This window comes from Lissotriton helveticus, chromosome 11, assembly GCF_964261635.1.
Source record: "Lissotriton helveticus chromosome 11, aLisHel1.1, whole genome shotgun sequence".
Taxonomy (NCBI): Eukaryota; Metazoa; Chordata; class Amphibia; order Caudata; family Salamandridae; genus Lissotriton; species Lissotriton helveticus.
Window position 1 is genome coordinate 9,206,109 of NC_136072.1, and position 14,403 is coordinate 9,220,511.

General features: G+C 40.7%; 1 protein-coding gene across 1 annotated transcript in view; it reads right to left on the reverse strand.

Annotated features, from left to right (window-relative positions):
- Nucleotides 1-330: 330 nt before the first annotated feature.
- Nucleotides 331-14,403, reverse strand: part of LOC144792837 (putative cation-transporting ATPase 13A4) — a 289,798-nt gene continuing 275,725 nt past the window's right edge. Inside the window, exons 29-30 of the mRNA XM_078668035.1 lie at nucleotides 3,104-3,184; nucleotides 331-2,555 (exon numbers count right to left, since the gene is read on the reverse strand). Of these exons, the coding sequence (XP_078524161.1) occupies nucleotides 2,325-2,555; nucleotides 3,104-3,184 (312 nt within the window). The 3' untranslated portion in view covers nucleotides 331-2,324. The remainder of the gene's footprint in view (nucleotides 2,556-3,103; nucleotides 3,185-14,403) is intronic.

The following is a 14,403-nucleotide window of genomic DNA, read 5'->3' on the forward strand; positions in this document are numbered from 1 at the left end:
AGAAGTAGGTGCTCTGTATTAGATACTAAGATGGTTAAATGAAGGATGTTCACTTCATGCCGAAATCCACCGCGAGTCCAGGGAGATCTGACAAACATGGACATTTGTTTTCCTTGGGTATCCTCAACAATGTGAGGCACTCTGTAAGGTTTTTTCACAGTAAATATGAATTGGGCTTCCAAAAGTCCTTCTTAACCTGACCTCTCCTAGGCCCAAGCACACAAGAATGTATCTGAAAAATGTCTACATTTCAAGATATTGTTATCTTGGATATTAGACCACTGACTATTCATTTGAAATATTCTGCCACAAGGAGTCAAGCAAGAGGTATTGACAATGCAATCAAATTTACTGTTTCTCACATGTCCATAAGCTGGACTTTAGAAAAGTTAATACACCATTACAAATACATATATAGTTGCATGCCCATAAAATTATCCCTGGTGAATGAAGTTGGACAATGTGACAATTAACATTTACCAGAGAAATAAATGTAAACAGGCAACAAGGTGTCCTTTCCTCGGTCAGTCCTTCCGTTTAAGGGCTGCATTGGGGTAGGTGGCAGTGGTCCAGCCAAATGAGATGAAAGTCCAGTTGACAAAGTACATACAATAATACCTTCCTATAGAGTGAAAATGAATTCAGTTCTTTAGAGCCTTCAAACAGCAAGTAGTATTACTCTTCTTCCGACATATGTGCAGGTAATACAATTTTTTTAAAAATCTTTTAAGTTCCAAAACAAATTACAGAATTGATGATGTGGATTTTATTAAATCATTCCAAAATTAAACCATTAAAAGACATGTATGGTTCCCTTTGTCCAGCAAGGAGTCCCTTGTGCCAGCTGCTGGCAGTATCTCTTAAACTATTCTCGAACACAATGGTTTTGTTTACTTTAAATATATTTAAATGTGTATAAAGCCGTGGTTGGATGCTCAGAAGTATCTACTTTAAAACACACATTGTACGGAAGAAGCTTGAAGCACTCTCCTTATTCAGCTGGCCAATCTGCGTCTAATGCGGCTGAGGTGTGGTGTCCTAGACTCAGAAATATTGGCTTTGGCTCAAGTTGCCAATTGCAACTTTTACAGGCTAGAGTTACAATGAATTTCTATTGATATTTTGACTATTTATTGCTGCGTTACATTTCTCTCCCTACCCACATTCTCCCTGTCTTACGATTTAGGTCACACTTCTCTCCTAGACTCAGGCTTGTGCTAATCTACCTTCTTTTACTATGCTTAGTCTGCTCATTTTATAGGAGTTCTGTTTAATCAAAGTAGACAAAATGTGCAAAGATGCACCCAGCATGTGCTATATTCTGTTGAGGTGCATTTTGATCATGACAGGCACTATCAAGGGTCCAGCAAATGCGGCAGAATCCCATTCACCCTTCAAGATCTACATCCAGAGATCTCTGTCAAGTGGTAAACTTGCGCACATAATCTATTTGGTAACCACAAACAAGATCTACCAGTTACGTAACAGCAGCAACCCCATTGACACACTGCCACTATCTACTATTGCTTCTTAGGATCTCAGACTCCTTTTATTCCCATATCCAGCAAACTAGATCACTTGTGCAGTTTAAAAAAGAGGCAAGAACATCCTCTTCAAGCAACACTTCATCCATGTGCAACCATCTAAGTCGGAACATCATCTTGTGATCCCTTTTGTGGTGTCTCCATCCCGCCCACCACTCGCATACCCAGCTTTATCTCATTTAGACCTTTTATCGATGTGGCCCTGTGATTGTGCCGGCCTTTAACACGTTGTTTGTAGTGCCCAGGTTGGAAAACTTTGAGCAGGTAGGCTAGCTCATTTGGGGGTGAAGATTTTAATTTGTTTATTCTACAAAAGTCCTTTCCTGACATCCGAGGCGTGGTCCATCTTGGGCAAATTTCCCACTGTGTGTTTCTGGCTAATAACTTTAATCCATGTAGAATTGTCCAGGTACCACAAAACCACTGTCTGCCCTTCTTGTACCAAATCCTGGCTTTGTTGCTTAACAACGTAGGAGATGTTCTCTGAGCCTTTACTGTGGGCTTGTAAGCGTGGAATGAATATAACCATCCACTAAGCATCCTACCTTCCACCCTAGTAACAAGGCACTGATCAGCATGCTGTGATGTGTTTTGGGGAATCAAATTCCACAAGATTTGTAGAGTCATTTCTGAATATGTGGGTGCACGTGGTCATGACGCGACCCTAACATCACAAGGCTACGGCAACGAATATTCCAATTGTTAATCTTTCACAAGTAAATAGTGTTGATTAAAAGACCAGGGCGTCTGTTTTTGGATTCCGTGCAGCTAGGAGTGGAGTTAAATCTTTGTCGTCACATGGTCATTTTTGTTGAATGCTGGGTTGTAGTAGATATCCCTGTCAGTTTCCATCACTGTACCAACTGAGTCAGGATAGATGGTTTGGTTTATCGGTGGCCACTGTGGAGTCCTTTCCAGAAGTCGATGCAGCTTCTGGTACTGGCTTTTCGATTTGTAGTTTACCGTCTTCTTTATCCAGACCCAGAGGGCTCGGTTGTCAATAATTGCTTCCTGCAAAAATAAAGTAAAATAAATGTTCTTAAAAATGAGTGTTTTTCCCTTCAAATGGACCGCAGGGAAAAATTGATGAATGGGTGACATGATTATTATTTTTAATCAAGAGGTGCGAAGAATATTGCATCTAAAATCACCGAAATTAAAAGAAAATGGGTTGACATTTTGATGTACAGGAAGGCTTAGCTATCAGTAAAAGGATTCTGCAAATTTAAGTTTACAAACTGAATATATCTTGTAGCTGGTGCAACATATCCAGTCCATGATTCTGTTGACCGTATTAGAAAACAATAACCAAGGAACATTTTTATTTACAAGAAGACTGCAATATTTTTAAAGTGCATTTGAAGTCTTGAGCCAAACCATAGAAGTCACTATTCTTCCTATGCAGTTAATTTTGCTTAGCATTGACTTTGACTGTTTATTGGATTCTAGACCTAATTGCTAAACTTCCTTTCAACAACCGCAAAACCTTGAATGTCGCTTCACTAAGTAAGGTAAAAGTCAGTGACTAGGCACATTGGTCAAACAGTACAAGTACTCACCTCAACCCCGTAGCACACAATGAAGAGGATGATCACAGCGATGAACAAGTAAAACCTCCAAGGAGTGGGAACGCAGGCGAGCTGCAAACAAGAACAATGAATAGCTTTATAATACCTTTGAATCTTGTCTGATGAACACCACATTTTCCTAATCAGTATCTAATTGCCATGGTGCCATCTATGGAAAACTGTCCTTTTTTAGTTGCCAGTAATTTGTGCCATGCAAAACAAGGGGACTCTCCTTCAAATTAAAAGTTATAATTTAACTGGATCAATTCTCAGATGGATTTTGCTGCTCATCAGTTTAAGTTTGTATAAGTTTCTAAAACCTAAAGAAAAAATAGGTTTCAAGTGCCATGATCGTCCATCAAATGTTCACTTTTGACTCCTCTTCAACGTTCTTGGATCCCCTAATGCCACTGGGGTAGAGATACATGAGCAACTCAAATTCAATGATCAGTTTACTTTTTTAATTTAGTGAAATGGACCAGTCATATTTCTAATCAAGGCACAAAGCAGCAAAATAAACTTTAAGTGTATAGAGGAGTCTGGCTAGGGTTCAGCCCCTCGGCTGTCACCTACCCAGCCGGACATCGGACATTGTTCTTCACGGTGCTTCATGGTCTCGTCTATCACTCACTTTGACTGCTTGTTTCCCCTGAAGTCCCTTCCCCCCTCTGGTCTGCCTGACGCTATCTGCATTCCTTTTTCCCCTGTTTACCTTTCCCCCTCTACCTTCCATTCCACATGCAACGTTTTGTCTTTGCTACGTAACCCGAAAATAACTTATGTTATCGTGTAATAGCATGACTGTCTGTTTCTCAGCGCGGAGTCCGAACAACCTTGGCCGATGCCCGGTGGAGCTGTCCTATGCAGCTATAGAGGAGTCTGGCTATGGTTCACCCCCTCGGCCGTCCCCTACCCAGCCGGACATCGGACATTGTTTTCTTTACCTCCCCGTCATGTTTCCTTCCCTCTAACTTTCTCTGATGTCTATACTTGGAATATGTAACTGAAGTAATTATGTAATCTTTAACTTGCTGATCCACATGTAAAGCGCTCTGATACCTACGGGTCCAGCCAGCGTTATATGAAACTTTGCAAATAAATAAATAAATAAAGCATGTATTGTGCTGCTTACAATGACCCCTGGCCAGCCTCTGATCCTCAACAACTGTCTACCACCAGCTCCTTAGAATCCACAGACTGGATTCCAGTAGTAGAAGCATCCCAGTGCTCAGAAACAGCAACTTGTTGCCAGGAACATTACATCACAGAATATAACAGAGTGAAGATAAGCCAAGGTAGAAAACCAAAAAGAGGAATAAAGTATAGATTAAGAGAGATTACACATGACATAGGCACTTTTTAAATTAATAGAGAACATGAAAATCCATGCAAGCAAGACGACACTGGTTTTGCATAAAAATTTAATCTGTGCTATCCTGTGCCCCAGCTCTCCCTATGTTCGCCCTCCATAATTGCTTTTTGCTGCCTCGCTGAGTAGGCTTTTGGTCTTGTATGTATATATGGTTTTGTATGTAAGTATTGATGAAGAGTGAAGCAGGCTGGGGAGAACAAGGACTACACAATTTAAGGGCAGAGATCTAGATATTTTTGAGTTAATTGTCCAACTGTTGTTTTTGCATTTGTCACCCCAAGTGGGACGGGTATGCTCAGACGTGGGTCCCGTGCTCCCCATGCCACTGGAATCAAGCTATCCTGGCTAAAACCGGTCCTGGGATGCTTGTTTCCAGTCCAGGGAGGACCTGGCTCGGCAGTTCGGGCTGGACTGTTCACATGAGGCACAGGGTCAAGACTGATTTGCATATGGCTGGGTTCAAACTGGAATGGCATGGTGAGCAAAAAATGATGGATTTAGGCCCAGATCTCTGTACTGGGGAGAATGTATGACATTGTTTGCATTCTGTCCAACTGTGGTTTTTGCATTTGTCACCCCGAGTGGGACGGGTATGCTCAGACGTGAGTCCCAGGCTCTCCACACCACTGGAGTCAAGCTATTCTGGCTGATGAGGGCTGAAAGCCAGAAACCGGTCCTAGGATGCTTGTTTCCAGTCCTAGGAGGACCTGGCTTGGCAGCTCGGGCTGGACTGTTCCCATGGGGCACAGGGTCAAGACTGATTTGCATACGGCTAGGTTCAAACTACAATGGCATGGTGAGAAACAAAATGATGGATTTAGGCCCAGATCTCTGTACTGGGGCGAATGTATGACATTGTTCTGCATTCTGTCCGTCAACTATTGTTTTTGCATCTGAGTTTTAATGTGGCATAGTTACTTTAAGGTGGGCAGGGAACGATTCGGACACAGTCCAGAGCGATTGCTGGTGGCTGAGATTAATTCAACCATTCCATTCATCACCTTCTATTTAATGCCCCAAGTATAACTGGTATGTCCAGACATGGGTCCCATGCTTAATTTGAAATGAAAATTAAATTAAAATTAAATTGACAAAATATTTGTAAGGCATCTGTGACCTAGAAGGTAAGGTGTTCTGGAATAATCACAGGAACCATTTTTCAAACTGCCCTCGGGGTCATTCACATGGCCTTCAAAAGTGCTCCTTCTGGGGCAGGTGGCCCATGTATCTCTGTTGGAGGCAATATTAATGAGCCGGGTGGAACCTCATTCAAACAGTTGTGGAAAGAAGTCATGCTTGATTTTTGGGAATAGTCCAATGATAAGAAACAGAGCACCAACAGCATAATTTATAAAATTCATTCCATGAACTCTGATGTAAATGTAAAGGTAAATGTTTTTGAGCTTGTAAAGCGCACTGCTACCCGTCCGTAGGTTTCCTGGCGCTGTATAACTCTGGGGAACCCGTCCTGGCTTTCCCTGTGGGATGGTCCCTGCTGGGAGTCCCCAAGGTGGAGCCAGGCATCCCCGGAATTGATGGGGCCGTTGTGGAGATTAGGCAAGCTAATGCCCAGAGTTGCCAAGTGGAACCCCTGATTAGAGTAAGCACCGAAGCGAGAATTATCGAGTCCGCTGACCCAAGTCCACGACCCTGCCGCGTCGGGAATTGAACCCTGGTCCCGGGCCGACTTCTGCTCCCGGGTCTGCCGCCTCTAACCAGTGAGCCACACTACTCCACTATGAGTAAGGCCAAAGAGTGCAAATATACATGAATTAAGGTAGGACTTAATACTGAACCTTGTTACATCCCACCCCATGATTCATTAACCAGAAAGTGGACTAACAGAGCAGAATTTGTATGGCTTATGAGCAGTTTGGAAGGTAAGATTTTAACTGTGCAACTGGAATCAAGCGATTACTGGCTGATGAGTCCTAATCAGGGTGAAACTGGTCCTGGGTGGCTTGTGTTCTGGTTCAGGGAGGACCAGGCATGGAAGTTCAGGCTGGGCTATTGCCATTGTCTACAGGGTCAAGACTAACTGAGGTGGCATGGTGGGAGAAAAATGATGGACTGGAATGCGACCCGAGCAACTGCCTGTGGCTAAGATGCATCCGTCACCTTGTTTTGATGGTTATTTTTACTTAATGGCTGTGGAACATGGTTAAACATCTTTAGGGCTTTGTTGAGATGTGCTGCAGAGTATATGATGGCTTCTCATATGGGTTGTGTGATGTCAGGAAGACCCTAGATCAAGGCTTTTCCTCCATCAAGGGGTGTGAGAAGGCAAATGCTTCGACTTCTGTGCTGAAGTTGGTTTCCAGAAGGAACATTATCACTAGCTTTCAGAAGGAGAGCAGATTCTAGGCTGTCTTGGTTTTCTTGTTCTTTGAAGATGTTATTAAGGGTATATCCAAGGGATTTTTCCTAGTGACCCAGCTGAAGCCTTAACCTTTCCACGTTCATTTTGGAAAGCCAGGAGTGAGTATGTGGTTGTTTGTTGCTTTTGGAAAACCTGAGGATTTTTGTCTTGGTCTGGTTGAGGTTATGTGACTGACTCACACGAGCTCTGCTATAATTTCAGAAAACCCAGGTTTTCAGGTATTGCTATTCTTCAGGAGGACAGTTTAACTTCAGACTACCACTTTTGAAATTTTCCTAGCATCAATTTTCTGAGACTTTCCATGTGTGTACACTTCAAAAATACCATCTAATGGACTGAGTTGGGGTGATTGGGTGGGACTGGAGTCCAGCACCAAATTATTTAAGGTGCAGAATCTACAGTTAGAAGTATCTAAAAAAGTTACTTACTTTCGTTAACACCTTATCTGGTAGAGACTTTCTACCCCTTATTAACCCTCCCAACATCCCTGCTTCTTCAATATTGTCAAACTAAAACGGTCCTTGTAGGTCTTTAGTTTTGCAGACAAGTAACCCAGCCTTCTGATTTGGATCTATGATTCTAGTGCAGAAAGAGTCAAGTATTGAAACCGAAGTCAGCGCAGTGGGGTGGCACCTATATACGTACTGTGTGCATCAAATCTGAACATAGATGCACAGATCGGTGCCCGCCTGCTGTCATATTGAGGTATTGATCAAGATTTTCCATATCCAGTCTGACACCTGAGGAATCCTCTAAGGTAAGGAACCTATAGCTAGACAGAATCTGTATCAGGTAAGTAACTTGTTCATCCTTACATCTGGTCAAGCTAGTCTGAAGGTTCTAGACTGTGATTTCCCTTCCAAAGAGTAGGCCAAAGTGATCACATATTTAATTCTTCTGGAATGGATTAACAATGAGAACTTATTACCTTTTGGAGCAACCCCGAATTTGACAAACAAAAAGTCACACTTTCTGAAATCCATCTCACTTTGAAGATAAATTAATGCCACCCTAACCATCCAACTTCTCCATCCCAACTACATTCATTTCAGAGGTAAAATTTGGCACTGGAAAAAGTATTGTATTCACTTTAGGAATAACATCTGGATTTATTCTTAACACTATCTTGTCCTCAGGAATCCTTAGCCTTGGTGAAACATCAGAGCATTTACCTCCTCCGTCTAGTGATTTTAATGGCTCCTACAAACAGGACTTTCATGGACAGAAGGTTTTCTAAATCTTCCGGTAATGGTACAAAAGGAACCCCTTTAAGGGCTCCTAAACCTACATCCAAATACCACGCAGGGAACATTTTCTTAACCCATGTCAGCAATGTCTCAAAACCCTTAAACTACCATCTTTCTAAAGTCAGTTAATGCTCACCAAGGTGTTTTGAAGGCTATAATGCAGCTCACTCTAATGTTGGCGTTGAACATGTTATATCCTTATCGCATCTTTCCTACATAACCTGCAAAATATCATTTGGAGAAATTTCTGTTGCAGGGAATTTCCTTTACTAAAGGATAACCACCGGGTGTTATATGCCTACCTAGTGGATTCTTTACTTGTACCCAGAACAGACCTGGAAACTGCTAGTTACAAGCTCACCTTCATGAGCAGGTCTCTTTCGACCTCCAAACTGAGAGTTTTCAGCTTTGACAATATTCATGCCAGCACTAGAGGAATGGGGCAAGGTTGTACTGGAGGATTCCACACCTCCAGAAGCAACATTTTCCAGTACTGAAAACCATTTTCTCCTTGTCTGAACGGCCTATAAAGAGGATTCTATGCCTTCTCCATATGGAGGGTTGCCACAAGATGAGAATAGAACATCTGGGAAAATGTTTTGCCGGAGTGCACTGTTTTGAAGTGCTAATAGGTTCACTGAATCTGCGGCAAACTGTCTGACATATTGATCTTGAAATTCTAAGATTCTGTGAGGATGGGACTGTTCTGCTAGGAAACTAAATGAATGACTAAACACCACTGGGTATGGGCTTCCAAGCAGCAAGGCCAAACCCTGCCTTATGTGTACTACAAACAAAAATTGCCAATGCTGCTAGTATTAATAGATAGATTATTTATCTCTCTCACACACGAATAAAACACTATGGGCCCGACATAGGTAGGCAAATACCCATCGGAAACGGCCGAAAATACCAATTTTCGGCCGTCTCTGACCGGTATTTGGATATTGAGATGTAGGGGCATGTTAAATTACAGAATCGGTAATTTTCCCGAATCTGTAATTTTTCCGATTAAATTACCGATTCTGTAATTTAACATGTAGGTAGCACTGTAATCAGTGCTACAAGTGTTTAAGAATTCGTTATTTACCACCAACTAGAAGTTGGTGGTAAATAATGAAAACCCTTCAAAAAGCATTTTTTTTGCTTTAAAAAATGTGCAATGTTGCAGACATACATGCCCTAAGGGCATGTATGTCAGCAACATGTGCACCCATGCACAATTGAGGGGTGCAACAGGGTGTCAAAGCGACACCCTGTCCCCCTTGCAAATTCGGTAAGTTTACCGAATCGGTATTTACCGATTCGGTATTTACCGATTCGGTAAGTGGCATTGATTCCTATGGGCCTCAAGGCCCATAGGAATCAATGGCAATTACCGAATCGGTAAATACCGATTCGGTAATTACCGAATCATTCCGATTCGGTAATTTCAAAAGTGAAATTACCTACATCCCATTTACCTACTCTTAAATACCGAATCGGTATGATTCGGTATTTAAGAGTAGGTAAATCGAGATTACCTACATCTGGCCCTATGTGAGAAGTGCCTACTTTTTAGAATCAATCCTTTTGATTTTTGTTTTTTTTCAATTTTTCATTATTTCATTTACTTTACAGGAATACCAAGGAAGATCCTTCCAAAAATACATCACTTTTTCAGACACTTCGTCATCAGGAAGTAGCAGTGAAGGAGACAACATCGACCCTAGAAGAACTGCCAACAGAGGGGGCTCTTTTCAACAGAACCAACAGGGTCCGACTTTTTTAGGGAGAGGCCAGACAAAACCCAGAGGAAACCAAGATACACTCAACCATGGGAAATGTCGACCAGACGTCAAAACTACAAGAACTGACACCTTCACTAATTTTCAATATTTCCGATAAATTTTTGACAAATGATGAAGAAAGTGTCCTTCAAAAAGGACTCACATTTGTCCCCACAAAAAGAACGGATTTTGTCAAATTAAAGACTGAAACCATCGAGTTCTTTCGAAAAGTCAGATTAAAAACATTTTTTAAAGAAAATCCCCTGGAATCTAGTATTGAGACTACTGGTCTCCACAATAAATCTATATTTTGCCCTCCAAACCACAAAATACCAAAGGAGGTAGTTACATTTGAAAGAACTATCCTATCAGCAATTGCTGATATGGAAAAGAAGACCGAGTGGATCAAACATAACATCACTAAATCCGAATCAATGGCATTGACAAACTTGAAAAAAGATACATCTGTTATCATAATACAAGCAGATAAGGGTGGGTCAATTGTGTTATGGGACCCTTCATTATACATTAACGAGGTCAAAAAACAACTAAGCGACACAAATTGTTATCGAAAGATCAATAAGGACCCCACACTAGAACTAAAACATCAATTACATGCTATCATCGATGAAGCATTCCAACAAGGCTTTCTTGGAAAAAGGGAATCAGAATATCCCAAGATCAAACATCCTAGAATGCCATTGTTTTATGTACTGCCAAAGGTACATAAAAATGAAAAGACACCACCTGGATGCCCCATAGTTTCGGGCTGCGAATCCCTGATAGAACCGATATCAAAATTCATGGACTTCTTTTTAAAACCATTCATATCTAGTGTAAAATCTTACATTAGAGATACAACGGACTTCATAAACAAATTAAATGAGGTTAAATTTGACAGGATGAATGATTGGATGGTGACAATGGACATTACGTCCCTGTACACCCAAATACCACAAGACGAGGGTATACAGGTTTTAAAATCTATATTGGATACAAGGGAACAACCACAAAAGGTACCAACAGAATTCATTGTACGGTTGGCACAGTTTGCATTAAAACGGAATTACTTTTATTTTGATGGAGACTTCTATTTCCAAGTTGGTGGTGTGGCAATGGGTTGCCCATTTGCCTCAGAACTGGCTGTTCTTTATATGTCAAGCTATGAAGAAAAATGTATCTACCATGACAATCCTTTTGGAACATGGATTAGAAATTGGAATTGTTGCATTGACGATATTTTCTTTGTGTGGTCCGGGTCTGAAGATGAGTTAAACATTTTTAATGACTTGCTGAACAACAGAACACAGGAAATCAAATTTAGTCTGATGTATTCAAGAAATAAAATCCCTTTCCTAGATGTGGAGATATACCCTTCGGAGTAAGGAGGTCTGATGACTACTCTATACAAAAAGGAAACAGATCGGAACAGATCATTCCATTTTACTAGCAATCATCCTCGTAGCCTGAAAGAAAATTAGCCCTACGGGCAATATCTTAGGATTCGCAGAAATTGCCAGGACAAAAATGAATACTTGAAACATGCCGATAGACTGACCACCAATCTAATTGAATGTGGATACCCTAAAAAATTACTCAGACGTTCCAAAAAACTTGCTTGGTGGACACCACGAGAATGTCTATTAGAGAAAAAGGTCAAACAGAAATTGGACCGAATAGTATTAGTTACAATATATTGTTCCAACTCCAACATGTTAAAAAAGGTGGTTAATAACAACTGGCGTTTGGTAAAAAACCTATGCGAAGAATTTTTAAAAAAAACGTATTTGCTTTCAAAAAAGAATCAAGTATAGCCAACAGACTGGTGAGAGCAGCATTACCAACAAAAGTACAACCAACTTTAAGGACCATGATTGGATTACCCCCTGTTATGGGCCACCACAATGGTGGTGGATGCAAATGTGATTCTACTGAAGAGGGGTCCACTTTCAAACATAATGAAATAACGTGGAGATGCGACAATTTTACAAATTGCAAATCACGGTTTGTGATATATTGGATCAAGTGTCCATGCAATTTGCTTTATATCGGCAAAACGAATCAAGAGATTCGCACAAGAATTCAGCAACATAGATCTAGAATAAAACGTAAAGTTCCCAATGCTCGATTGGTGAACCACTGGCAAATGAAGAATCATGGAGAAAATGAACTGCGATGGACAGTTATTGCCAAAGTGGAACAGGACTTAAGAGGTGGGGATCTGGAAGCAAAACTCTCACGCAAAGAAGCTATGATAATTGTGAAATTTAATTCAGCAACTGCTGGACTAAATTAACTGTCCAAAATGTATAAATTGTGAGGAGGATTAAGACTGCAAATATGGACAATATTTTTTTAACAACAATATTTCCTGGACACTACTACAATATGGCAGCCAATGTACTTAGAGTACAGTTCATAACCCGGTGAACGAGTCCCCCAACCCAAGATGGCCGCCCCGCCATGAACGAAATATAAAAAGAATTGATCAAACTCCAAAAGTATCCATATTGACACCCGACATAAACCACCAAAATACGATCCCAAGATAAGGCATGCAACACTAAAAAAGTGAATTTCGCTGGGCAAAAAAAGCATGAGACGCAGGAACCTTGGTCATTTAAAGATGGCGCCCGCGTTTAAGTTAGAAACCATGTGATGGTAAAAACACGGAGATAGACGCAGAAGAATACAGACTGCCTGAGACTGAGAGGCATGATTCTGATTGAGTCGGAAACCAGAACGAACGATAGGTAAGCAACATCGTGCCCCATAAGCTAAGAAAAGAGATGCCAGATATCGTTATGGAATGCGCATTCACTTTTGGCGTTCGCTCCAACAAAAATAAACCTGTACCTGTGTCATTTTTTAGGTACATCGCCGTTCAAGCATTGAACAAAACCCCTCGGCCCCTCCACAATTCAGTGTGGACAACAAGAATAGGTAAGACGCACGACCTATTCCTTTCAACAGACTACAGATCAGCCATAGCAATAACCGGGCTGGCCCAAGTACTTAACAAACGTCTGTTCTCTTCCACAGAGTAGAGAGAAACGTTCAACCGCATGAAAGTAGTGAGTGAATTTTCAATCTTTTCGGGTATTGATGCATGTGGCAACGATAGATGAAATACCAATATGTGCATTTACCATTTAGGTGGTCCCGCTTCGCGGTTGTTGGTGACTAAAGGATTGCGAATTTGTCGGACGATTAGAGAGGTAAGAGGCAGAGAGGTGGCTGTTGAGCCTAAAACAGTTTTTAGTTTAGATCAAATATAACTAATAAGGGTCCCCCTCTCTTTTCCCATTTACAGTCTATGGTCCTGATGAGAACTCCGTACTAAAGAGAGTTCGAAACGCGTAGACCTTAATATGTTGAAACCAGAAGAGAACCAAATGATATTTGTATTATAGAGATTCGCTTTTTGAAATTAGACTCTATGGTCTAAACTGTATATAATCTTTGCAAAAAGTTTTTTGATATTCGAGTGTTAGGAGTGTGAGTGTGTGTTGAGTATGCTTGATAAAGATCTTTAATGATAGTGTGTTTGAATGAAACGAAGGGGTTATGGTATAATAGTGATCAAATAAATGTTTGTTTATGTTATGTCTTTTTTGATAAAGTTTTTTGAAATATGTAAATAATGAAAAATTGAAATAAAACAAAAATCAAAAGGATTGATTCTAAAAAGTAGACACTTCTCACATAGTGTTTTATGCGTGTGTGAGAGAGATAAATAATCTATTAATACTAGCAGCATTGGCAATTTATTTTTGTAGTACACAGGAAACTATATTTTCACATGGTCTTCATCCTTAATATGAACTGCTCTTATTTGCATCAAAGTCTTCTCAGCCCATAACAAAGTCTTTCTCATCAGAGAATTCAGAGAAATCATCTTAGTGCCAAGTTGGCTGTTCAAGTATGACATTGTTACTATATTGTCTATCTTGATCAAAACTGTGCTATTGAAAATGTCTTTGAGTACTTTTAGTGTTCACACTGTCAACAACTCCGTGCAGTTTGACGAAAGGCTCTCCTTCTCGAACGCCTAACAGTCGTGGGCTGTCTGTAAATCAAACACCCCAGCTCCTGTTTTTCTTGTTTCTACTGTCAACATTTTCATTAGCAGAGTTGTCGGAGGGATCCCCTTCTCCAGAGTTGATGCCTGAATCAACCATTCCATCTCTAGTTTTATTGCAATATTTACTGGAATGGGCAATTTGAAATTTTGTGTCCAACGATGCCAATGGTAAAAAATATATTGAACCACCGGGACCCCTGTGCAAGAGTACCCAAAGCGCCAGAAAGATACAAGTCACCGTTAAAGAAATCCTGAGAAGAGTTTATGCTTCTAAACAACTGAACAATTCAAATTTACAGGAAACCCAGTAAGGTAAATTTACCATGCTTCTTTGCAACCTAAGCCATAGTTTCTCAGACGAAAGATTCTTGAGGAAACTGGATTCGTTTCTACCACAGTTTCAATATTCCGGCCTCATGAAGAGACACTACACTTTATT